At 34.4% G+C, this 27,783-nt stretch overlaps 1 protein-coding gene across 5 annotated transcripts in view; it reads right to left on the bottom strand.

Annotated features, from left to right (window-relative positions):
• The window catches only part of LOC113495308 (glutamate receptor-interacting protein 2), a 233,751-nt gene that overhangs the window by 192,648 nt on the left and 13,320 nt on the right, over window positions 1-27,783 (bottom strand). For all 5 annotated transcript variants that reach the window (XM_026873978.1, XM_026873981.1, XM_026873977.1 and 2 more), the window contains exon 2: window positions 1,200-1,385. In XM_026873978.1, the coding sequence (XP_026729779.1) occupies window positions 1,200-1,302 (103 nt within the window). In that variant the 5' untranslated portion in view covers window positions 1,303-1,385. The remainder of the gene's footprint in view (window positions 1-1,199; window positions 1,386-27,783) is intronic.

Genomic DNA, 27,783 nt, shown 5'->3' with positions numbered 1-27,783 from the left:
TCAAATATTTTAATCGAATGAGCAATTTGATCAATACAATGCACACGTGATGTGGGATCAAGAAATATGACAAACACATGGTTGGAACGCGGGTCAATCCCTTGTCATCTGAACTAAGGTCGGAGGTCAAATGTGTGTCCGTGCCTTAAACGGAACGAGGAAAAATTTTGATTTGACCAAAATGAGTGTACAAAGGGACGGATATGTTTTGATGTTTCTGAATTTATTGACTTTGTATTATTAAGGGTAAATGTTTATGGAAATGTTTTCATATAAATTGTGAATGGTGATTGTGTTATTCTTCACAATATATTGATGTTGATTTGTGTAATGCTAGTCGGTACATCATCATTTATTCATTAAAGTACCCAGCCTTGCCTAATTCTCGATTACCAGTGGACTATTGATGCTAGTTTTTTTTTTATGACTCTTATCTTTCTGTGTGTTATATTCTAACCAATAAATGTATTTTTCTTTCTCGCTCTCTTTCTTTCTTTTGTACAGGTATATAAATGAATAAAAATGTTTTCTGTCATTGGTGAGAACGAGCCAAGTACTACGATGTCAAATACCGTTCGTTAATTTTCTCGTATCATTTCTTTTAGATCATTGTTACAATATGTATCTATGAAAGCACTATTTCTTTCACTTCTCTAGTAGCATTTCTTTTTGTTAGCTACAGGATCTTGTCTATCCTCGGTACTTGATAGATGACGTATATCGTCATCCGTTTTTGTATCATATAAAAAGTGATTAATGATTGTCGGGCCGGGTTGTGTGACTTCCAAAACCATTTTAATAATCTCGGCGGTTGTATGAAATGTATTCCCATATCATGTGGGGATTGAATTTCATAGAATTAGGGCCATTGTTTTGTGTGAATTTTTTATTTCGGTAGGTGTATTTTATGAGATTTTTAATTGATCAAAAAAAAACTTGTCTAAATTAGAACTTTATGAAGTTATTACAAAAACTATACAAGTTATGAATTTAGGCCTGCACTCCAAACAAAAACAAAAATAGATGACGTGATTTGACGTGAAGAATAATTCAATTCAAGGTCAAGCATTCCATACATAAAGATCATTAGTTTACTACTGAAAAAGTTATCTGGTGCTCTCTGGATTTCAGTCATGAAGCCTGTGGCTTTTTTTAATGAATTTTGTGGTATATCTAAATAAGTTTTTAAATGTACTCACCATCTAGTTCATATCCCTGGCCACCCCACTGCGGCAGCTCCTGGGAGCACGACTTGGGGTCGCGACTGCCTATCGAGATCTTAAGGCTCTTCCACAACTTCATCTTGCCCACATATTTATACACGACACTAATATATCACACGTCACTCAATCATTTTGCACTCACACTGTCACTGATGTTAAAATCTGAAACAAAAGAAAGTATTTAATATTAACATTTTTTTACTCGTTGAGAATAATGTACAAAGATAAAATTAACATTAGCTGAAGCGGACTTAGACGGTACACTTAACACCACTGGTGTGCTTGCTACAGTCAGTACTATTTGAAATGGGAATACGCATATAAAGACAAATACTGCTACCATATATATGGAATATGTTCATATAATATTTATAGCGGCTATGTAGCAGACTGACACAAGTACAAGTGGGTGCTCTATTATTTCAGCTGTAATCGCCCAGCGTTAGGTCAAAGACCTTCCATTTATTCCGATTATGAGTTACCGAATACCATTTATTACAGGAGTTAAGTTCGTCGAGAAATCGTCTATGGAACGACGTTACGAATTACGTCTTTTGTTTTCTATCTAACAATGTTAGGAATTATTAAGGCAAATGAACTGTCATTAAAAGTGGAAGTATTCTAGGTACAGGGATATTATTGACTGTAATTATCGATTCCAATAGCACACTACCGAATAAAGTAAGAGACATATAAGCCGAGTTGTTGAAGCCAGATTAAATCTTTTAGTGCCGGAGTCATGTTTAAAAAGCAAGGATATCAGGTATTGAGTCGTTTGAAGACATTTAATATCCGAATTGACTACACAAAGTGCCAAGTTTGAATACAGATCTTCCATGTATTAGAACAAAGCTCTTATATATCGCATAGTCTCTATTTAGTATTCGTGACTAAGACCGGATATCTGAATAACACAAACAATACCCAACTGCCCGTATTCACCAATTTTCAGAGAAATTCGAACCATGCTTCTCATGCATACATTAATGTTAGAACAAAATGAGAATAGTTCGAGAACTCCTAGTAGATAGGTGATCCTAGGTGAGGCTTGCTCAGCAAATAGCTAAGTTCGTTATCTCAAGTTAGATTGTCTACCTTAGGCTCATGTTCGCATATAACGTTGCCGTCAGCGTCAGTCAGCGTTGTACCTGTAGCTTCAATTATAAATACGATATACAGGTTTTATGCTTTGTTTTTTGTATTGGAAACATTAAATATTGGAATGTTTTCTGTGTTTGTCTTGTTCTTATGTTATTTCAATGGGGATTGTTGTAATAATAAAATAATATTTTAAGAGTTTTTTTTCCATTTTTGGTGTCCAAAAGTCCTATACTATTGCGAAATTACTTTTTAAATTCAACAAAATACAATATCCAAAAAACATAATTTAAATTAAGTTATTAAACGTATTACATAAGGGCGCCCACGACTTACCAAAATTAGCTTCAATAGCTTCTGGAAAAACGTGGGTGTCCTCCAGGGCAAATAACTTAATGATTTATAGACAACATCCCACGTAGCCATAAACGCCACCAGAGTAACAGATTATGACAACGCCTGTACCTAAGACAACGATCCTAACACAAATTAATTATAATTAATTACTAAACCAATATATCAAGAGCCATGATTACAAATTGCATTTCGGTTCACGGTAGAGGAGTTTGTTGGCCGTGTCCATCGCTACGGGTCACTACAGCCCGTCAATCAGACGACATGGCTCCTTGAATACAATGGGCCTCGAACATCTACTTTTTAATGGCGTCGACATACTTCCATGAATATCAAATGACTTTGTAAATTCATAAATCAATGTTTGATGAATGAGTGTCTGTAGAGGTTATTGAAAAAAGAACGTTTTTTGCAGATGGTTCACGTCTGTGCGTAATTTGTGTCTACGACCAGAAAATTAGGAGTCATCTTCTGATGTGTTCTTTCATGTAAAATTGTAGAGTCAACCTTTGGGTCAAATGGAGAAGCAGCCGGGATAGGTACAACAGTACAATACATTAGATTATCTTGTCACAATGTTAGTTACCATAGGCCTCCGAAACGGATTTTATTTTATTATTTGCACATTTCTGAGGTCTGAGAATCGGCTACCAGCTATCAATTTTCATACCACTTGCGATAACCTTTTTTTTATTTCTCTATTCGTATGTAACGTTTTTATCCCAAAAAATCCTAGAAATAACCTATATAGGAAAACAACGTTGCTAGGTCAGTTCGGTCGTATGTGAATTTAGTTTTAATTGAAAAGTTTTTATAGTGCGTTATCGATTTCAAAAGAGAAGAAAGCTATCAATTTGAAATTCTTCGACTTTTAGACATAGATTTTTTTTTACTTAACGAATCGAAATAATTTGAGTACAAGAGATTTCTTGTAAAACAGATGAAGAAAATAAAGATATTTATTATTCCTCTCCTTATGGGGCTATTATCATTTTAATTTGACTTGACTATTTTTCATAACTCTCTCTGTCTTTTTATTTAACTGAAGTACCAAGTATGCTTTTTCTCCACACAGCATCATCATTAGGTAGGTATAACTTACATCATCTCTAACCCCTGAAATTTGATAACAAGCTGAATAATGTTAATACAATTACCTAGTACAATGCGGCATTATCTGGCTAATGTCCCAATCCCGAGTATTAATGAGGCAATATTGGTAAATTAAATACTCCACATTGATGTTATAGTTAAGTAACATTATCGTGTTTGCTGAGTGGGAGCGGTGTTTGATTACCGCATACCGTGTTTGTGTATTTGATATCTTTGTTGGAACTTAGTTCTGTGGTATTAAATATTAAGATCAGCCTGTAATTATCCATGCATCTTCCGTCTTGCAATTGAGAAATGAATATTAGTAAATGTTTAGAAAATATTAGTATAGGGTAGTACAGTTTGATTGGTAATTATAATAGGAAGTTACCAGCTTTCCGCGGTCGAGTATTAGATGGGTGACCATTTGTATAACCTGAACCTCTTCAAATTGTATTCTAATGCCCGTTAAGTGAGTATTTACTGCCATACGCTTTATTTAAAGTCGATAGTATTCGATTAAGATTATAATAATATTAGTATCGACTAATTGTTATTAAACTATAACTAGACAGTGTTTAGTAGTTTAGAACTCGCATTGAGCGTGGTGGTGACAAATTGCTTTAAACCAAAACGCCACTGAAACATTGCTTTCCCATCTAAGTAAAAATATATTTATGAGATCTCATACATTTTCGTCTTCGAAACATACATCAAATAATTGACTGTCCATAATCCAAGGTTGCGTTCATTTTTTATGTATTTATGGGTAATCATACCCAATACGCTTCACGAAAAGCTCAAGCTTCAGTATTATTTACCCCACTTCGAATGACTTGCAAAATCGAACGCGTTACTAAAATATATTTCAAAGGGATGTTGGAAAAGTAATCGACTGTCGATAAGAAATCGTTGTGTCTGGAAAAATGGTTGGGTTTTGTTAGTCGATTTTTGAATTAGGAATTTATAAGATTATTATTTAGACTTTTAAAGGTAAAATAGCTTAGTAAAACGTATTGTATTGTAAGTCACATTACTTATATTACCTTTATTGAACCTGCTCGGAAGCGGATAATGACCTATTTCACAATAAATTCAATATTCAATCTCTTCATAAATCAGATCTTAACTCCACTTCACTTCATCTTTAACTACATCAATCGGTATTTCGTAGCAAGTACTTACACTTTTTTTTTATTTACATGTTTATCGATATATCGATATATCGATATCCTGTAATCCCCGCTCTATCAGGCTTACCCAAGTCGAACAAAGTGAAGCCAGAGATCAGCCAAGCGTAACAATGCAGAATCATAGTGATGTACAAATATACACCACTTTCGTTATGGACAAAAGGTTTGCCAACGATTTGTTAGTCGATAATGTATTATCAGATATTATTAGACCTAATAAGTAACATGATTCTTAAAAATAAGTATTACATGTCTGAATAAAAAAAAACTACTAAGTGCAGCTCTATCGACTAATCATAACTTGTGTATTAAAAAAAGAATAAGTTATTAAATTTCAACTTTTCGAAATCATCATTTTTTTACTGAATTTCAGAGTTATTTGGACACGAAACGAAATAGTTAAATGCTAACTCTAGATTCTGATAAATAATATTGCAACATAGAGCCCACCCAAAATACACCTGATATTAATCACACACGTTAGCATCTACCGAACTAGGCGGAGTAACGAGTTCTAACTACGTAACTCAAGTTAGAGACCAGGGGTAATCAGTTAACTGGCGTCCTCCAGTTACAGGGGTCGCGCGGTCAGCCGGATTACCGTTGCTAGGCAACGAGACTCCTATTATCACGACTCTTTTTTCTATTATTATTTTAATTATGAAGCTGGAATGATGAAAAAGGAATTTACGAGGAAAATGGATTGTTGGTTGGAAGCTAAATTGTAGCTATTAGGGATGACAATGGTACTAGAGACATTGTTTTGAATTTGTGTTATTTCTGTTTTGTGGAAAATTCTCGTGTAGCTTACAACTAAAAGGTTTTATAAAACTCGTATGAATTTTCTAGAAACGAGTGCCTTTACAGCTTTGATATATCATAAGCACAAACTCCTTTGACAGATATTTGTGAGTTTTCATGTCTGCGTTCCTTTCAAGATGCATTTTTAGAGACGCATTTTCACATATGTAAATTTATAAAACTAGGATACCCAGAGAAAATTCGTCGAAAATATTCAAGAGCAACTAAATCTTTTATATCGTCATGTCATACTTTTACACATCTAAAATTAAACAAAACAACACCTTTCCCACATTTTTAAATAATTATAACAATAATAATATCTGAATTCAATTATTCTATTTCCGTATAAATGTTTGATCACACGCTCTATTTCCATTTATTCTTTATACAATACAAATAGAAATATTATTTCATTTCCTTATTGTTCCTGACAGACCAATTCCAGTGGGCTCACTTCCATATTATTTGCGGTCTGTATGTCCGTAAAAGGCTTTTAATACTGAGTTAATAACTAAGGAGTGGTAAAAAGAAACTTATAATTGCCCCTTAAGACAAATTTGTAAAGTTGCCCGGAGTTCTGCGGACGCATCTGTTAACTTTAAACATTAAACGCAGATGATGAGCATTTGTATCGCGGATTCGGTATAAAAGTATGAAATTGGAATATTAAAAGTTATTGTGGTTTTGCAGACTTTTGATCGTTTTAAGTCTGTCCTTTGTATTGAATTACGGATTGGTCGTAATTATCCGTACAGCAAATAGTGTTCTTTTTTTACATTCTAGACTACTGGTTTTGCTTTCGGGGACTTACGAACGCTTTTTCCAAGTCTGGATGTCCATCTTATTTCAAGAGTGATTTTAATGGCTTAAAAAAATCGATTCACAAATATTTTATGAAATAGTTCAGAAGATTAAAGAAAAAGCTTTGTTTATGCCAAGAAACATAAAAAAATGACTAAATACTAAAACAAACACGTTCACTTGATCCTCATAAAATTTTCAAGATAATTAAAATGATTATAATGTGTCGTTTATTCGAAAAGGAACCCTCATATATAAAAGAGATTACAGCTTACGTTTTAATGAGGTAGAGTAAACTCTCGCTCTACTGTAACTAAGTCATTTGGTTGTTTTGTTTAATACAACTAATTAAAATTAACATAAGTATTCTTGTTCGACCTTACTCCGAGTTTTTCACCTTAAAAAATTGAGCTCATGATTTAGCTACTTCACAAGTTGATTGGACACAGGCTAAGTATTGGATTTTATGGTCGGACCATGGGTGGGTGACGATCTATGTCATTACTAGTTCCTCCGTATTTTGGAACGTGCTAAAAGGTCACGGCTGATATTTGTTTATGAACGACTGTCAAAGAAGCTTCATCTCTTGCCCAGGTAACTGGGTAGAGGAGGTCAAATAGGTAGACCTAGTTCGACTGAAAGGTAAGGGTCAACATAGTTAGGAAAATGTTAGGCTAATGAAGATGACCTTTAAATAATTGGGATGCCATTGAATGCATAATCGTCTGTACGATTTCGTTCAAAGAGCATTTTAAAGTATGTCCTAATAAGCATGAATGTAGCAAAATACCTTTTAAATTTTGTCAAATTACCTACTAAGTTAGTAATGAATCATAAAAACCAACTTTAATAATGTTGCATAAGGTTGAATTTTGCGTGAAAGGGTTCAAGCTAGATCCGTTCATCATCATCTCAGCCTATCGCCGTCCACTGCTGAACGTAGGCCTCCCCCAAAGAGCGCCAACCATCCCGGTCCTGGGCAGCCCGCATCCATCCGCTGCCAGCCACCTTCTTCAAATCATCGGTCCATCGTGCCGCAGGACGTCCTACACTACGTTTGCCTAAACGTGGTCTCCACTCTAACACGTGTCTGCTCCATCGACCGTCTGTCCGTCTGCAGACATGGCCGGCCCATTTCCACTTCAGCGTGCTGATTCTGCGAGCAATATCGGTAACTTTGGTTCTCTGGCGGATGACTTCGTTACGAATTTTATCCACCAGAGATACCCCGAGCATCGCTCTCTCCATCGCACGCTGAGCAACCTTGAATTTATGGACCAGGCCCACGGTGAGTGTCCACGTTTCAGCTCCATACGTCATTACGGGTAGGACGCACTGGTTAAAGACCCTGGTCTTAAGGGATTGTGGTATCGACGATTCAAAGATATGACGTAGCTTCCCGAATGCTGCCCAGCCCAAACGTATTCTTCTGCTCGCTTCCTTCTCGAAGTTGTGTCGCCCCAGTTGGATGGTTTGGCCAAGATATATGTATTCTTGCACAACCTCGAGAGCAGCGCCATTTACGACCACGGGTCTCGGAAGAACAAGGCCATTGTACATGACTTTAGTTTTATTTAGGTTCATTCCGAGACCCACACGTCGCGAAGAATCGCTTAGGCCGTTAAGCATCAGCTCCAACTCCTGCAGAGATTCCGCCATGATGACTATGTCATCTGCAAATCGCAGGTGTGAGATGTACTGACCGTTGATGTTCAATCCCCGTCCTTTCCAATCAAGCGTTTTAAAAACGTCCTCCAATGCGTTTGTAAACAGTTTCGGAGAGATTACGTCTCCCTGTCTTACTCCTCGACGCAATTGGATTGGTTTTGTGCTCTGTTCTTGTACTTGAACGGTCATTGTCGCGGCCTTGTACAAACACCTCAGCACCTCGACATATCGGCAGTCCACGAGACATCTCTGCATGGATTCCATCACAGCCCAGGTCTCGACGGTGTCGAAGGCTTTTTCGTAGTCCACATACGCTAGGCATAGAGGTTGATTATACTCCTCTGTCTTCTGTATAATTTGCCTTAGCGTATGTATGTGGTCCACGGTGCTGTAGCCTTTTCGAAACCCGGCCTGCTCCGGTGGCTGGAAGTCATCGAACTTTTGGGCGAGACGATTCGAGATAACCCTCGAGAACAGCTTATACACATGGCTCAGAAGTGAAATGGGGCGGTAATTTTCAAGCCGCGTATTATCGCCTTTTTTGAAAAATAATACCACCACGCTTCTGCTCCAGAAGATAGATCCGTTAATTGTTACAAATTGTATGAGATCAAACTTAGTGATTCATGTTTTGGAATACAGCCAGTAAAATATGTCTTTCAAAATTACCTAGAGCTCAGCTTGGAAAAACGATTTCATTCAAGTTTCAGTTTTAGTAACTTGCATAAGAGATTTCATTGCTAATTTCTCTTTTTTCTTAAATGCCTCTTTCTTTGCTTTTTAATATGTTTTACTTTTACTCGCCATTAATTTTCAGTTTATTACGTATACGTCGGTACTATAATATTCAATTCAAACATCTTAAATGTACGCAAAAAGTGGTCGAATGCAATAAGTATATCCTTTTCAAATTTTTCAAACAAATTAATTAAATAATCGAATGAAGATGACGCAAAAAGCCATATCACAGAACTATTCTCTCAAATACCTAAGTGAGTAACGAGGCTTGTTAAATCCCATTCAAATATAGCTCGCGTTAGTTAAAGCAGTACGTATAAACTGGTCCACAGAAAACTAACGGCTATCTGGATGAGGCTCCCGGACGTTTAAAGCCAAATGGATAAATGGGTGACGACCCCAATTTACGATCCTGAAATAGTGAGTGATGAGCCTAAACTGCAGTTTTGATAAATATATGAACTGGAAAGTGATAACGATAATGTATAGAGTGGACTTTGAGGTGATGTAGTGTTGTTTGGACAATGGATTTTGCATACGATCATAGGGAGTGAAAAAATGAGGGATACAGAATTGACATAAATTATTAAATTGTTCTTAAGATGACTGCTAAAATATTTAAAAACAAAGCATAAAAAAATCACGGAAGTAAATAAGCTTTGATTTCATAGCTGAGAAGATCAAAATTCGTCCCGTCAAGGAAAAGAAGCTGTCACAAAAAAAAAAACATAAAAAAAAACAAGTAGGCAACGTAGAAAATGTCTTGATCATTATCACACAATCTATCTCCACCAAAATCAATAAAGAGTAGACCATCACTCAGCCAATGACAAAGCATTTCTCCAAAAGATTACTCACGAAACAGATGACAGTGAACATAACCAAAACGTAACGTAACATTAGCCAACCGTTGTTTCGTTTCAAAATCCTTCAATTTGAGTAGAGGATAATGTAACAAGTCACTTAACGAAATGATCGGATTATGTTTCATTGACAGCACAACGCATGATTCATGTTCAGCTGGCGGCTAGCCAAACGGTGAGCTTAAATAGACGAGACTGTTCTAGATTAAGTTGTGTTGGATGGAAAATTTGTTGTACCAGTTATAATGTAACCTTGTAATGAAATTATTAAATTGTATATAACATTTAAGAAAGAATTGATCATTGAGGCTGTAGTATTAAGTTCGTCACCGTACCTAGTCATGTATGTCGTGAAGAATAGGTTTTCTTTTATATAACTTATTTATTGATTCACGGATAGACAAATGCCTCGCTAAGTTAAAATTTTAACCATATCCAATCGGCTTTAATGGCATAAATTGAGTAGGTTTTCATTTGTTTTTGGTTAAAAATGTGTTACTTGTGGCAAAACTTCATTGTTTGACACTGTACATTATGTTCTTTTTACAAAAACCCTATAAGAACAATTTCTTCACATTTTCTTTCTTATCTTCTATAAGACAATGTTTTTCAATTCTCAACATTAACTCAATAACTTAACGTTTTATTGCTACAAACCAAGCCATTACTTCTTCCATTACCGTAGCAAATAGTTTAGAAACCCACCGTCTTATTTATGACACCATTTACACTCATGCTGACAATAAAAATGATCGCACAACAGTAGCAAAACACATAAAGTCATAACCACACCTCGGGGTCCATTACTCACGTTTTTATCAATTTTATAACCACGTATAAAACGATTTAGCCAACAGATTTTCACGGTAAACAATCGATTAAAATAAATCATTCCTTGTCTCTCGTATCCTCGAAGAGATGTGCGGTCGCGTTGAAAAATATTTTGATTGCGAAAATTCTGCAGACTTTGTGGAATTTCTTCATTTAATGGACCCTTTTGATGGAAAATATGTTCCTCGGCTGGCTTTTTTTTCTGGATTCTTAAACGTTGAAATTTTAAACGTATTCTTATATTACATTGTAAGTAGGTTACCAAAAGGGTTACTTTGAACATTCAGCATAACTAAATAATACTAAAATTGTAAACGCGACAGTTTGTATGCATGGATGTATGGGTGTTGTTATTCTTTTACGCTAAACACTGAACTCGGCGATCATTTTCGATTTTTAGCGTGTGGGCCCGTGGACAACAGCCTAGTGCTACGTAAATAATTACCTCCTTAAATTTTGTAACTTTTAAGGAGTACAGATTAAACTACATATAAAGTTCTAAGATAGTAATAATGAAAATGTATACCTACACATAAGGATATAATTAGGACGTGTGAACGCTGTTGTCGAACACCAAGCCATAATCTCTCTACTTCGCGTTAAGACACGTACAATTCAGAAGGTGGTAAATAATATAATGTGTGTAAATAAACACTCGAAACTATGCTTTGTAATGAACTGATTAATTATAATTAATGTAACGGGTTTTGAATTATTTTAAATGGAAAATTATTTTCGACAAATTATACTACTTTGAAAAAAAAACGACCCCCGCACTACGGATCCTAATCCTTGTATCGCGGGGGCTTAAACGAACATTCAAGACACAAGCACAAACACTATGACTCAAGACAAGCATTCGTCACACATCACACAAAAGCGGAGATTGAACCACTCTTCTACCCATGCAAGCAATTCATTTTGAAATCATCAACATTTACATAATAGATTTCAACATTTACTACAAAGAGTGGTACGGAAATAAGTATTTTAGGTATAATAACGCGATCATCGGCAAAGGCATCGAAATATCGGCACAATCATTGATCGATGAACTATCAAAATAGTTCTAATTCAACGCTTCCTATTAATCGATACGAATTTTATTGTTATCTACAATGACAATCAACCCCTATCCCATCCACCCTCATGTTACATTAAGATATAATAATTCATATAATTCCGATTACGAGTAATCGATTCCACAATGATTTCGGTATCGAGTTACTGTTGGGGCTTCTGTTGCCGATTTCTAAGAAGTTCGTATTTCGGTCCTCAAAGATATCAATTTGATACATTGTGTTAAGGTTAATCGATAAATTAATCGAATTATATTTCAATGGTTTCGTCGAATCTTGTGGAAGTTTTCCGATAAATATTATTGTCAATTCTGTTATCAATGATTTATTTTACTGTTTGTACAGACACCTGTACATTTTTATTTGTTGATAAGAAAACTTAATGCTTTGGTCTAACAATATAAGATTTAGTAACGGATAAAATTATCTAGTTATTTAATTTTCTTTCAGTGTTACCTTTGTGATATTATTTATAAATACTATTCCACACTAGTCTTATGCTATTATCTATAACAAAACAATATTATTCTCCAAAAATAGGGTTTTGTAAATTCACCGAATTTTATTGATGTTGACCTAAAACGATTATGGTCGACGAAAATTTTTTGGAATATGATGAATGCTTTTGATGTCCAATTTTTTATCTGTAAAATTACTTAATCAAGAACCGTTGCCATAGAAACGAAACAACGCACTCCTGTGTCTTGTTAGAACGCCACTATTAGACTCAGTAATATAACGTTTCGAAACTTCCTTAAAATGAAAACTTTTTATATTTCATTTAACACACCGACGACAATCCCACTTTCAAAGATATCAGTAGGTAGGTAGTTATAAGAATAGGCCAGCGGGAATGTCCACGATGGTTAAAGCGACCCCGGTACACAAAGGGCAAAATAAGGAACATGGGTAGGTCACTATAAATCTGACACTTACTTCCGTTTAACCCAAAGCAGGAAAAGTCATTTGATGGATTGACTTATTTTTAGATTAAACTTAATATCTAAAAAGTCCTTAAACCGAAATAAGAATTCCAATCAAAATTCCTTCACGTCCCGAACGAAGCTGTTTACCTTACAAATAACTCTGAAAACACAACATTCTTCCTTAAGCCTATATCTCCGTCTATAGATGATACATCATAAACGAACGGACAAATAACATGAAAGTAGATTAATAAGTAGCGTCCACCTTTGAAGTCCGGAGTTCAACAGACTGAAAAAATTATAGAACTGACGCATTGGGAAACTTAAGGCGAATCTGGACGTTAGTTTGACTGCCTTGTGTATTTATTTCTATGTCTGTGGCTGGTAAAGCAATGTTAATTAATGAAATGTAGTTGATAGAAGATAAGTCAACCTTAGAGTACGTGCTACTAATAAGTGCAAAAGTTTCTTTTGTTGAAACGAATTATTTTTTAGATAAAGTAAAATATCGGTCCATTGCGAGACGGATGTCAGCCTGATAACAGACGGACGGTCACATGGACAAAAAGCGGAGCATTAGAAATAGAATTACCTATAGGATAAAGAAAACTAAAATACAACAATTACGACACTGGAGAGAAAAAGTATAATTATCTGTAGTTGCACAACAAGATTTTTTATGTTAGCTTTAATAACAATTTTTGTTCCACTGTCTGGAGAAGAACTGTAGACGTATTTCTATTTACCAGAGTAAACTAAGAAACTTGGTATTTTCTGCCAAACATTTTCCTCCAATTACTCGAATGCATCATACGAAGTCGACTCAAACTCGAACATGTCAAACAACTTAAAACTGTACCAAAACAAAACGAAAACGGTCCGGAAACGAAAACCAAAACTCCCGTTCTGGGTCACTCAAATGACAGAGACAGAAATATGAAACGAGTAAGGATAAAACGAGACAGATGTAACGGACAGATTTTGACATCCTGGATGCTTGTATTTATAGTTTCCGTGAATTGTCGCTGATTGTCCTAAAGTAGTTATTCTCTTCGGAGAATTTTAGTTCAGTGTTTAGAACTGGGTTGTTTGATGGTAGTTATAGTGATAAATGTATTTGAATGTAATAATTATAGAATTTACATTCGTATCTGGTAACACTAGGAAGATAATTATGTTTTAGTTAGTAGTAGTAGTTAGTAATTTATTTTTAGCAAATAATATTTAAATCTTGGTGGATGGTAGATGATGATGGTGTATGGTATTGCTTGCGGCCTCTTATCCTTAGGAATCATAGCTAAGAACCATATCGGGTTCTACCAAAAAAGTGGTATAAGATCACGCCATTCCCGCAGAGCGCGACGTGTCGTGGGTTTAATCTCCGCGTAGAACTCGCATTAACTGTGTGATCCACGAGTGGTTGTTCTGAAATTCGGTGCCTTTTTTAAGTGACTTCAATGTTTGTAAATCTCCAGCGACACAAGGATTAAATCTCTTGCTGCAGAGGCCGTTTCGAATATAAAGTAATTAGGTTCAATCGTTTAACATATATTATATTAACACATATGACATGTGTTTATTATTCATTATTTATTTTATAAAAATGTATACAATTGATATACATTTTTGTAAAGACTAAGTCTACAAAATATGGAGGCCTCACGAAATCTATTTCATTCAACTAAATGTTATAAATAATTCTCTTTATTGAGTGATCCCTCCAGGAATTCTGATCACATATTTTTTCATAGAACTGTGACTAAACATCCATCAAATTGATACATCTGTATGTCAGAAAGTCCCATCAATCAATAAAACAGTCATTATAAAGCCACACACTATCCTCTATAAAATCACCCTTTAACACAATAAAAATAATATCTTAATAACCTTACAACTTTATTTAATAATATTAATGGATAAACAAGTGTGGTGAATCAAACCTGTATCACTTCAACAACAACTGCCAAAGGATTCTAACCCTTATTTTATTACAAATACAGTTCAATTTCGAGATCTGTAAAAGGTGGCATTGAACAATTGACCCTCATATCGCGTCAATTGGGACTTGCTTTTTAATACAATCGTTAGGGTATGTCTTAACGACACATTAATTAAACCAGGCCTTTAATTAATGATGTCTCTTTGATCTATAACAGCTCTTGCGATATAAATGTCCGACACTTGATTGATATTGCATGACACTGAGATAGACATTGTGTAGGAGTCCTATACCTAATACTGGTTATATCATCTATACTAAAATTATAAATACGGAAGTATCTCTGTCTGTCCGTCTAGCTTACACGCCAAAATTACTGAACCGATTGTAATGAAATTTCGTACACAATTAAAATACCTGAGAAAGGACATAATAATATGCATTAAAATGGGCTTTAAATTTTATATGAATGTTTTTTTTTTTGGAATGGACTGCGAAAGTACGGACTTTGAAATTTGGCAACATTATTGTTTATTTAAAATCTGCACAGCGATTTTTAAGTATTTTGAAGGGGTAATAGGGGACAAGGCTACATTTTATCCTGACATTCTCGCGAAAACGGGGCCCACCGCGCGTTGTTTTAACTGAAGTCCACGCGGACGGAGTCGCGGGCAACAGCTAGTATCTCATACATTTAAACAAACAACTAACATCTGTACATGACAGTTCTACAAGTACAAGTTCAGCATAATCATCGAAATTATATATTATTAACGTAATGAGCTAATGCCTAGTTAGATCAACTATCCCTTAATTGTATAAGATACAATTACATTGAAATTATGATTTAATTGTTTGGATTGTCTGTCCTGTCATCTGTGTTCGTCGTTTGGAGATCCATTAGTTATTGATTTTCAGTAGTCTAAGAGACAGAATATAATATGTAGACTTAACTGGCGACAAAGTTCGGAAAGCTTACTGAAATAAAATAATAACAATTACGAAAAAAAGTTCTCAAATAAATGTTGCTCATTTCTGGAGGCTAGTGATGTCACAATTTAGTACCAATGTACTCAGTACTTAATATTTTTTTGGATTTATATCAATCAGAAAAACACAGGTCATTTTAATCCATCTCACTCGTTCTATAACTGTCTATTGAATCTAATATCACATTTTACACACACATAAAAACATAAAAAATATTCACAAACAAAGATTGCTCATCAAACAAGTTTACATTTTTACTACCAATGTTTATGAAACTTGTAATTAGCTTAATTAAAAAGCTTCCCTCACTTTTATCTAAATAATTAATTTCTGATCTAAAATGTGACCCGCTGTTTCACTTAATTTAGGTTAGCGTAACATTCGTAACAAACTGAGTGGGCTTTGGTATTTAATTTTCTTCTTTGTTTAATAATTTACAAGAATAATAAAAATAGATATGCGTACTACGTTTTTATTTCAGTAAGTAAGATTGTTGAAATAGGGAAATTTAAACTTAAGGGCAGTAAAGTGAATTACAAAATCTTCGAGAAAGAGTGAAAGAGTGTTGCTATAGTGGAAGCTAGACAGAACGTAAAACCATGCTAGTGGCATCTCGCTCTCACAATTGTCATGTCCTAATTTGTAGCGTCACAAAATAGTAGTCATTGATTTGCAATGGACCTTGACTATTGCAAATTAAGTAATAGACTAAATAGTTAGTTTTCTAATGCTTGAGTTCCTTTCTTAAATTAGCCTACTTACGTTTTACGATATCTACATTAAAAATATTTCAACTCTTAGCACTTCAACAAGTCGAATAAAACTTAAATAAACTTTCACTTCCCAAATAAAACTAAACGATAAATAAAGAAACGTTTTTTAAGACGCAGTATTTTAAGGCTCAATTAATTTTCGGCGCTAATTAATTAAAGATCACTCCGTCTTGATATAAGACTACTTGGACTTTGAACACCGCACTATCTTATCCGAAATTAAAACGAAAGTAACTGAAATACCTATATACCCTAAGTGGTGGATGTTAATTTGACGTATTTTTGGTAAAAATATATGTAGACATGTAGACCTGGAGAATGAAACATTGTATTAGAATTTGAGTAAACGGACAGCCAGCCAGTTGTTAGAGGTCAGAACGCCAAACGTGCTGTTAGGGGTTCGTAATCTACGGATGCTTGACCTGAGTCCTGGCTGTTTTTGTGCATGTAATTTAAATGTTTGTGAAGCACGAGACACAAGGTTTAAAAACTTTTGTTTAAGAAAGAAAGGAAAATAACAATAAACCTCAGTTGTTCGGGAATGACTTTTTGATAAGTGACTTTGACTTGACTGTTCAATAGATTTTCCTAAGCGATTTGTTGATTATTTTTACAGTCAGCCTAAATTTGAGTACATAATTAGCAAAAAAATATAATGTTCATTATCATGCAACGAAACGGCTTGCAAACAATTTTCGTTGTCTATAAAACACGTTTGTCAAATATATAAAGTCGTATCTCTTTTACTACAGACTTCGTGACTTTTAAGACCGTTTCCACTTCATTTGAGAATGTTTACATATTAAACAACGTTCAAAACAGATCATGATTTCACGTTCAACGTGAGTGGTATCAATCGAATCGAAATTCAATTCGAGTACATTGATCACTTACCCAATAAGTCCCAAATTGATTGTTAAGTCGAACATACAAACTCAGTAAGTGATAGTTAACCCATTGGCTGCCACACTATAATTAACCACTAATATTATTAATGTTAATATCCCTATATATTATCCAAGCCAATTCCAGGAGGATATTACATTCCGATATTATCTGTGCTCCTCCATTTGTTATCAACGTTAGGGGTCGGACTATCTGTTTGATTATGACAATGAAGTGATTTTCATATTTAATCGTTATTGTTATAGCGTTAATGAGCAGATGTATGAAAATTAAGAATGTTGGGGGAAATTCGACTCTACTTGCTTGAGTTGAAGTTTGAAGTTCTATTGGTGTTAGTTCTGTTCACGTTTGAGTGAATAGACTTGTTATTGATGAATAGAAAGGTAAGCATATGAGTTGCGATAATACTAACTAAATCTTTTTATGTTTTTGGGTGAAAATATAGTTAGTGAATATCTGATTTATAAAAATAAAAAAACAAAAATTACTTTGATATGAAATTACCCTGTAGAAAATGAAGAAAAAACTAATTAAGTATCAAAATATCAACGATAAGCCACAGCCAAAATTATCGACACATCCATAAATACTCGAAAGCTCCACGGGAGGGCGCCACTCACAAGTAATTATAAATTATAATAACGAACGTTTGATGTGACGAAAACAGATGGTGCCGCGGCGTGGCGACTGATAACGGTGAGCTGTCAAGGGTTGTATGGGGTCATAAAACCCCATAAATTAATTAAGACATTTTTGTATACCGTCATTATCACTTTAGGGTTAAAATAAAGTTTAGTTTCGGTACTCTGTGTTGTTTTGTTTTTGATTGCCGTTTAGAACTTATTCTACCGATGTTAAAATCTCGTATTTCTTTTATGAGAACTATGTTTAGAGCTTAAAGGTTTATAGAAATTACGTGCATCCAATTAAACAAAAACACTAATACGCAAATTCACTATTAAGCGGCTATCTATGGCCTAATAAAAACTAAAACATTTTGATTCTATTGTTTATATGATGAATAATATCAAATTATAATATTCTATTGTTTCTAATTTCTAGAAACAAGCTTGTACCATAATTATGTGTTGCTCTACACCTAAAGTTTATTATACGTTATTCCACTGATGCGATTATTAGGATCAACAAACATTCACATTTACTCCGCTGATTCGGAGAATCATTATCAGCGAGTCTATTGTTTATTTTGTATTATAATACTCTATGAATAGTTTATTTGCAGACTAAGGATCTATTTTGTTGACTTAAAATCAATCTTGTTTCTAAACGCAAAAGGTTTGAAACTGTTTAAAGAGTTATACTATACCTAGATTATGCTTCATTGACAGACCCCTGACTTGTTTCAAGCCTGATCTTCTTTGTGAAATGAATCCATAAGATGGTGTAATAGTTTCATGATATACCTTAAAAAGATAGTGTAGTATTGCTTTGCCATCTAAATTACTTTGTAGCATAATCTTACCATCAATCTTCATAGAATGTTTATATAACAAGACATCATCAAAACAGAGCCGGTCAAGTGCGAATCGAACGCGCAACACTGCAGTTTCCGAAAAATAAATTGAAAGAACATTGTTTATCCGTCAAATTTTAGACTATACATTGGTATAGTTTAAATTTGCGCTGCTTAACTCCGACTTTTATGTTGTTGTGGCAACAGATTTTCGTCACCTGTGAAAATTTCAACCATCAAACTATGTGAGATATAACCTGATGACAGACGGACGGACAGCTGATCCTTAAAAATCGAATAACAGTTTTACTTTTGGTCTACGGAACTCTAAAAAGCGCAAACACTGAAACACCTTTTATATTTTCTGAAGTGTCTAATGTAAGTGTCACTGCAGATACCGGTGATTTATTTAAAGAAATACATCGCGAGGAGACCTGAACTTAATGGCCTGAATTTCGAAATATGTGCAAACAGGATGACCAATGTCCTTTCACCTTGCTATCTCTTCTCTATGAAGACTGTACTATTATGTTTCGGTTTAATTTTTCCTTAAATTGATAGATAAGACTTTTCAATCACAACTTTCATACGTCATCTAGTCTCAAACTAAGCAAAGCTTTTACAATAAGTACCTACTAGACTATATTTTTCTAAATACATACATAGTACAGTTATATAATACCTCAGTACATGAGTATTCATACTCACAGGATCAACAGGACTGGCCTGTTGGTCTAGTGGTGAGTGACCCTGACTGCTATACCGGAGGTCGTGGGTTCGATTCCCACCCAGAACAAATGTTTGTGTGATGAGCACGATCATTTTTGCTGTGTCTGGGCGTAATTTATCTGTAATATGTATGTATTTAGAAATATATATGTAAGTTTATCAGTTTTCTGGTTACCATAACACAAGCTCTGCTTATCTTGGGATCAGATAACCGTGTGTGAGTTGTCTCCGGATATATATTATATTATCATCAATGGTCTAGAAAAGCAGGAGGATAGGCAGGATGGGGAAGAAATATTTAAACATTTTTTTTCTACGTCTTCCTTTCATATGTAACTCCTTGCTTGGAAGGGGATCTCCATTTTGTGAAATGTTTAAACGAATGTGTTACGGCTACATTTTCCTTCACAATCCGACGAAAAGCGAATAAGTAACACTCGATTCATATAAAGTCTTCTTTAGTTATCGTTTCAAGTTGTATCAGTTTTGTATACAAATTGTTTCGCAGTGAATCTTGTTGAGACCTATTCCAGGCTGCTCGCTTCAACGCTGCATAATTTTCTACTGAAGCCTACGAATATCTTCCGCCTCCATTTAAATATGCTAATTTAGTTTCTTATTAAATTCACTGGATTTGTAGTAACGTGTTGGATTTGTTCAGATATGCCATGTTACTGTACGAATTCTGGGAAAATGTAATAGTAAGTTTATTTTCTTATTTGCTCCAAGAATAAAACTATGTTCTCAAGAAAGTTATTTCGTTCTTGTAAAGTTAAGGATGCGTAAAACTTATGAACGAATAGCAAATGCTTGCAATTTGTCCATCTTATTTTAATTGAGGTCTTTTTTTCCTGTTTTACCTTAGAACATAACAAATTTTAAATTCACCTTTATCTTTTATTTCCGTGTCCTGTAGAACTAGATTTTGTTGGAAACGATGTCTCAAAGAAAAAAATTACGTATATATATATATATTATATATTATATATTAAAACGTTATAAAAATTCAATACGATGTTTTCTTATCGTGACAAGTGAAGTATCACATTACCTCTCAATTTGTCTCATGAGATATAACCCGTAGTTATCGAAAGCGGTGTTATAAAAGATAATGCAGAACATTACAACAGTATAGTGCTAGCTCAAGCTCATGCTACGCAAAGCAAACTACCTGATAAGTGAATGTTATGTTGGGTACTTAGAGCGAAGATTTGCGCTTCATTTTTCTAGAATCGTTATTTTTGCCAGTTACAAATACTGAAGACGTAGGATAAAAATTCCTGTCAAAGGCGATATTTGCAAAGAAAGCGCGTCCTTAAATATGTATTAAAAGAGCTGCTCATTTCGCAAAATATGTATTATCGACATCGAAGTAACAGTATATGTGTGTATTTCAGTTTCATAAATAGTAACTATAAGCACTTCTGTTATTGCAAAATCCTCATAGTTGCTTAACGTTGCATGAAATATGACTTCTCATCAACAAAAATACATGACCGAAAATATCCAAGTCTATCAAAAAAATCCGATAGGTGCTTCAAACCTAATCAATGATCTAATTTCCTTTCTTACGTGTAAATGAATAGCTGGACTTCAAATCAATATTTACGTATTTTTTCACGGAAACCGTTCAGTTCGTACCAATACATCGTAAATCTGTAATCCGGAAAAATTGGTCACGGCCTAACCGGGGCCCTGGCGGGTCCGGCACCGGTACGGGTTTACACTTCATTTGCTTGACGGATAGCTAAGGATTTACGAATGTTAGTTTTTTGGGCTGAGGCTCGTCCGAATGTAATTCAGATGATGTCTTGTTATTCGTTTGAAGGATGAGTTTTATTGTTTTGTAGCCTTTGTGATTTATTGGGTGTTGATAAAAGAAGCTTATGTACTTTTTCTTAGTGATGAGGACATGCTGCTCGTCTAAATTGGACTTAGTTCATGCGGCTTGTAACATTATTGTGCAGTCATTAGATTATAGGGTAAATAAAACAGTTTTTCTTATTCTGTTTTTTTTTAATGTTCATTAAACCGCCATAAACCCACGAAATAATTACAGATAAGCATTTTGAAGTGGAATACCGCAAAATTGCGTGTCCTTTATGAACGATTCGGGAGTGGTAGCAAAAATGGTATAATTTTGATATTAACCACTTGCTAATAATATACTGACAGGCTGACACTTACTCGTAAACAATATTAAGATATTTGAAAACAGAAAGGTTTTAAGATGAATACAGAAATATAAAATTTGTACGTTGTCAGTTCTTGTGATGACACTGAATTTTAAAATCCATAAGGAAAACATATAAGGGCAAAAACAAAAATAAATATTTCAAAATTATTTACTAGAAACAGTAAGAGCCCTGGAAGGATAAGCCTGTTCTGACCTAAGAAGGGACAAAAGGAATAATTAATGTAAAGCTCCTGTAAAGGACATCTTAGAAGATTTCCCTGACCGCCGCAAAAAGGTTCCGAAGCAATATTATACTAAACTTGAGACATCGGAAATGGTAGTTGGGACAAACAAAAACGGAGGAAGTGGGTAAGTAGTGGGTCAAAAGAGCTTTTTACTGTTTTATTGTGCTGGTGCCTTTTTGTCTTCAATAAAGCAAAATGGGCTTACATTATAATCTTTTAGCTTTTAGCGTTTTATGTTTATTTTTAGTGAGGTAAAAGGATTGCTGAAGGTTGAGTACCTCGTGGTGCTCTGAAAACGCCTTTGTTCAGCAATGAAAAAGTGTAGGTTTTATTGCAAAAGCAGGTATTTTATTTATCATTTTTATGTACCATACTATAACGCTTACAGTCGATCTTTTATTAATTACATATGAATCAACAGGTATAGAAATATGTCTGAGGTCTTTAACATTCAAAATTATAACTTTAGTTAAAACCTCGTTTCTGCATCAACGGGTAAATCCTGGTTGACGCAGCCTGCCACTGTGTCAACCAGTCTAATTTAAGTTTATCGTCAGTTTGCAGTAATTGGATTTTCGTGGTTAGGTGGCCGTAACAACGGGCAAAAAGTGATTAATTATATTAAAATAAACCAATAACAAAACCATCCCTTGAATTCGCTATTCGTTTTTTGGACAGTACTTATTTTTAATTTTAATTTTCTGTCCTAAAATTCTTGAGACTATCATTCTATTACGTTAAACGGTTTTCAAGTACATATTAGGCCAAATTGATCTTCATAAATTCTTGCTTCGTTACCAAGGAGTTCAAGTTTTACGACCAAACGAAATAATTTATTTTCATATGATCCCTAACATTTTAGTACTAGGTTTTAGCTTTTTTCTTAGCAAGATCCATTTCTTTTGAGCACCCAATCAGCTGATGTCAAGGCATAAAACTTATATGATAGAACGGCAAATGCTACTGAAATTTGGCAGAAAACCGAGTAACATATTTTATATCTTCAGCCTGCATCATATTGTGGAGTAAACCTTTTTTGTCATATAAAATATTGGTTGGTATTACATACACTGTATTCCAAAATCATACGATAATTGGCCAATCTGACAGTCAAAATTATCGCTGCTCTTGAAATATGCGTAACAATTATTTATATAACTCATTTAGTTTGGTCGATTTTGGCTTCCAGGGAAAAACATAATTTATGCCAAATCAGGACCATACAATTCAAATTCAGAATACGTGATTAAATCAGAGTCTTTGAACTTCGTACAGACATCGTTATCACACACTTGTTCAACATATTTATGGGCGGTAATTATTGAAAGGTTTATTGTACTATCTCTTTGAATGGCTACTATAACTTCATCAATTAGTGTTCCCTGCGGTAAACTTGTCACTAACCTTATATCAACAATTGTGTTCTTGACTGTTTGTGTAGGTTTTGCCTGCAAATAACTTTTCAACATCCTTTAAATACTTTTTCTTGTCTCGTCCGTACTTTTGTCGTTTTTATTATTTTAGGTACTTTGTTCACTTTTTCATTGCAATAATGCACATATTTTGCTATGAAAAAATTAAAGGTCAATCTATTTAGGTATATCTCCAAATTTATCACCATGTGAAATTGGGATCTTGAGTGTCGAAGGTCAAGTTCCATATACAGCGTCAACTGGCTCTCCCAGCCATGCCTTATATATTAAAAAAAGCGTTATTTGAAACTCGATCTTATCGCCGACCTTTACAGTAGTTTTTTCTTTAACCTCAGCTCGAAAAAAATATAAAGAATTTTTCGTTCACATTAAAATTTGGGTTAGAAGAGTAAGGCGATACATCACTGTCCTTAAATTACCTGAGGATAGCCTTACAGGGTAATATTAGGACGAAATATTACCTAGATTTACATCAAGTTAAATTAATGTAGGTATTTTACAACAGGAAGGATTCCTTACACAATGTTAAGTTTTAAGATTTATTTATAACTAGCTGACCCAGCAAACGTAGTTTTGCCGAATATTTTTTCTTTTTAGTTGTATGTCGTCGTAGTCGTAGTCGTCCAAACAAATAAAATATTTTTTTTAGTGTAATCAACCCTTATCACTTAGGGGTATGAAAAATAGATGTTGTTCTATTCTCAGACCTACTGAATACGCATATAAAATTTGGTAAAAATCGGTTAAGCCGTTTCGGAGGAGTACGGTGACTAACATCGTGACACGGGAATTTTATATATTAGAAGATTTACAGATTCTATTATTTTAGAAAGCAAGACCTACAGTGACTGATGTAGTCAAAATTTACTGTTTATTTTGTGTTAAAATTGAATTTATTCTTGCTTCCTTGATTATTTCAAATAACGCCTTTGTTAAGTAAAAATCTAATATGTATTTATAAACATATAATGTTACATAATAAAAAAGGCACGTAGATTTATGTGAAAAACTCACGTTTAATAATATTTTTGTACAGAATGACAACTCCACAAATCCCCGATTAACAGTCACCATTCCGCAAAACGCTGACATTAAAAATATACAAGGGTGTTTCGCTAAATATAAAAACGGGGCACAAAGGCAAAGTATGAAAACTCAGCGGAATGTAGGCTGACATAAAATATGAACAATTCGCAATATCCCTAGAGATTTATGTAAGGTTAATAAAATTAACAATTTGCTTTCAAGCGTTGATTTAGTGTTTTAATCCAAAACGCTACCCTTTTTGATTTGTTTAGAACACTTCTGCATGCTTTTATGGTGACATCGGATTGATTGCAGCCATGTTGTGTTCAGTATATTCTGATTGACGTAGATTGAGAATAATAGCATCTGGGGTGACGTTTCATTACGTCGAAAGAAGTAAATACATAAATCAACAGAGTTTATTGACACATCAGTTTTGAGATCATACTGTACAGCGTGTATTTCAGATTTGTATTTCAATTGTTTGCGTTTTTCGAAACAAAAATGTTCGATGAATGCAAAATGTGGATGTTTAAACAGTCCTACATCAACATCCGAATAGAGCAAACAAGAAAATCGGAATCTTCATTTTTGTATTGTCTCAAACCTCCATCAGGTCACAAAACAAATCCTTTTACAAAACCACCAACAAAGCTTTAGAGCAACAACCGTCGATCTTTCGAACAAATAAACAAGACAGTTCGCTTTAAAAGACAAACAAAAGCGACTTCAGCAAAAAAGCTAATGCTGAAGTTGAAAAGACTATCGATCACAAATCAGCAAAGTAATTTCCATCCACAGCTTCGCTTCCTGGATTATAGACTACACTCTTTGCGAAAGATAAATTAAAAACCATTTTTCAAGTAATTCCCTAGAGGCGGAACGGACGGTGTAATCTATACAAATTGGACGACCACGCCACACGTTGATACATCGATAGGGGATTGTTCCATGCCATTTTTGTTTATTACATTGATGGCGTATTAATATTTGCATATCAGTTTTTGGTCCAAAATAGCGATTGAAAAATTGTAAACTGATGGATTGAATACAATTTTGAAAGCAAATTGCCCACGGGAATGCAGTCAACGTTTAATATCCGTCAAACAACAAAGGCAGAATAAATAGTTGCATGTGTTTGTTGTAAAGTCAACATTTATTATTTCCTTATTCGTCTGTATTCAATTATTGAACCCAATAAATCAATCATAATTCAAAAGACAGCAGTGAACTAAACCAATTCCGTTGTCCCAAAAAGTCAAAACAAGAAAAAGTCCTTTATCTACTTGATACAACAAAACAAACTTAATAAAATCAATACTTCCGGCCGACAAAGATTAAATCCCTAATATAATATTGTCCGCATCGAGGAAAACGGAAGATGGTATAAGTTCAATGATAAAACATCACCTATCGAAGGGACTTCTACGAAATATCTGGAAGTGACATTTGGTGTCTTTTTCGATACCCGGCCCCAATAATTTGAACGAGTGCTTCATCCGGTATCAATGGATCAACGGTTTAAGCGTCCTTTTCTGCTGTTAACTAGTTTGCTGGCTCTTATGGGCACTGTCCTCTTCCGGACCTTCAAGTTGGAGTCTGTAATTTGTTTGTGTCGTTTGGACATTGAGGTCGGTTATTTTCCTTTCTTATAGGTGATTTTTTCTGTTTCCCAAAATACCCCTTCCTAATTTCGTGTTCAAAAACTTTTGTTTCCTGAAAGGAAAGACAATAGTTATTTTACAAGTTTTTGTAAAAACCGTTTGTAACCATATACTTTAGCAGGGTCCGATTGTAAAGAACCCAGTGGTTGAGACTTGTTCGATTTAGACAGAAAGAAGGGTTCGGTGAAAAATATTAGGTAGGAGTAGAAACAGGTTGCTAGCATATCAGACCAACCCCTAACACTCAATTGTTTCTCGCAGATGGTTCAATGGCTCAAACTGGTGTAATTCACATATATTTGTTTTCAGCTTTGTTTATTTTTTGTGCAAACATCGCATTGATTGACTCACTGTTTTGGAATTAAAGTTGTTGCTGTTTTAGAATTGTTTTGACATTGCCTTAAAGCTTTTCTTTCTTCTAACAATGATTCAGATACTTATCTTGAAGAGTATATCAAACCTTTAAAATATGATATCTTCGGCGAACATAGTATACGTATATTCAAAATTACAAAACAGCCAATCCAACTTAATAAACGAGCGATGAATTCATTTTCAGCAAATATCAGCTCTCGAATACGTACCTTCAACGCATCGAAGCCTGTAATCGATATTGTTTAAAGCTTCTGCCTCCCTACTCGACATATTGGAAGGAAAGAGTTTATTACTTCTCTTTGTTACGAGTCTAACAAAAAGCGGGGTCGTCCAGTGTTTACTGTGTAGCGAGAAAATATCTTACTGTGGCTGTCGAATCGATTTATGACTCGATAAGCGATGTTGGCGTTTTTCGGAGGTATTCCGAGGTTTTGGGTTAAATTATTTGATAGCTGTTCTTTATTAAATGAGATATAGTACTGAGGTAACGGTTGTTATTTGAGTCATTTATTTTATAGATTTCCATGATTTTTCATTGGATGTTGTTGCAGAAAGTGCGTCCTCCAAATTTTTTATTAAAAATTCTTTATCCGATACCGGGATATTCGAACCCAACGTTTGTAGTTATAGTTTTGAGTGATCCAAATTGTGCATGATTTCACAACATGAGTTTATGGAGACCATCAAAGTAAAAAGTGTGTTATGTTTTCATCAGCCAGAATCGTTTTGTATTACATTCATTACGTCCACCGCGTTGATACGTACGACTTCATACAAAAATATTTTCCTGACGCTTTAAAAATAAAAAGCCCCTTTTTATTAAATTACTGTAATTTAGAATTCAAACCGCTGAATAAATTGAAGCACTTACTAAGTTGGTTCACCCCACGTTCATTGTTTTAAATAATATTCAAGCTTGGACTTATATTTTGTTTTCCATCAAATCCAAATTTGATGGAAAACGTTGTTTTTTGTCTAGACCGAAATGTTAATTTTGAAACAGAGAAATTAATAAAGTAGAAATTTAAAATTCAATTAAAATTTCTCATGTACATGTACAACATGAGTTTCATAATGAAAATTGAGCTAACATTTAGTTCCATAATAAAATTCAGTTAAATTAAACTGGCAATAAGAACATTTAGTTCAATTTGAGCTTAGGGATGATCGTGAAGTGGAAATTAATTAGTGTTAGCCGTCTATTGTAATGAACGCAGTTTGGTTTTGGCCACAAATAGATCGCGTTGTCGAATCCCGTGGGCGTCGTAAGAACGACTAAAGGACACGTGGGTTTGTCTGGACAGTGACAATCACTCGGGAATTGATGAAGTTAAACTATTTAATGGAGTATTGAATTGGTTATTTATTGTTCTAGAAGTT

Source organism: Trichoplusia ni, chromosome 6, assembly GCF_003590095.1.
Source record: "Trichoplusia ni isolate ovarian cell line Hi5 chromosome 6, tn1, whole genome shotgun sequence".
Lineage (NCBI taxonomy): Eukaryota > Metazoa > Arthropoda > Insecta > Lepidoptera > Noctuidae > Trichoplusia > Trichoplusia ni.
This window is presented reverse-complemented; position numbering and strand designations above follow the sequence as displayed.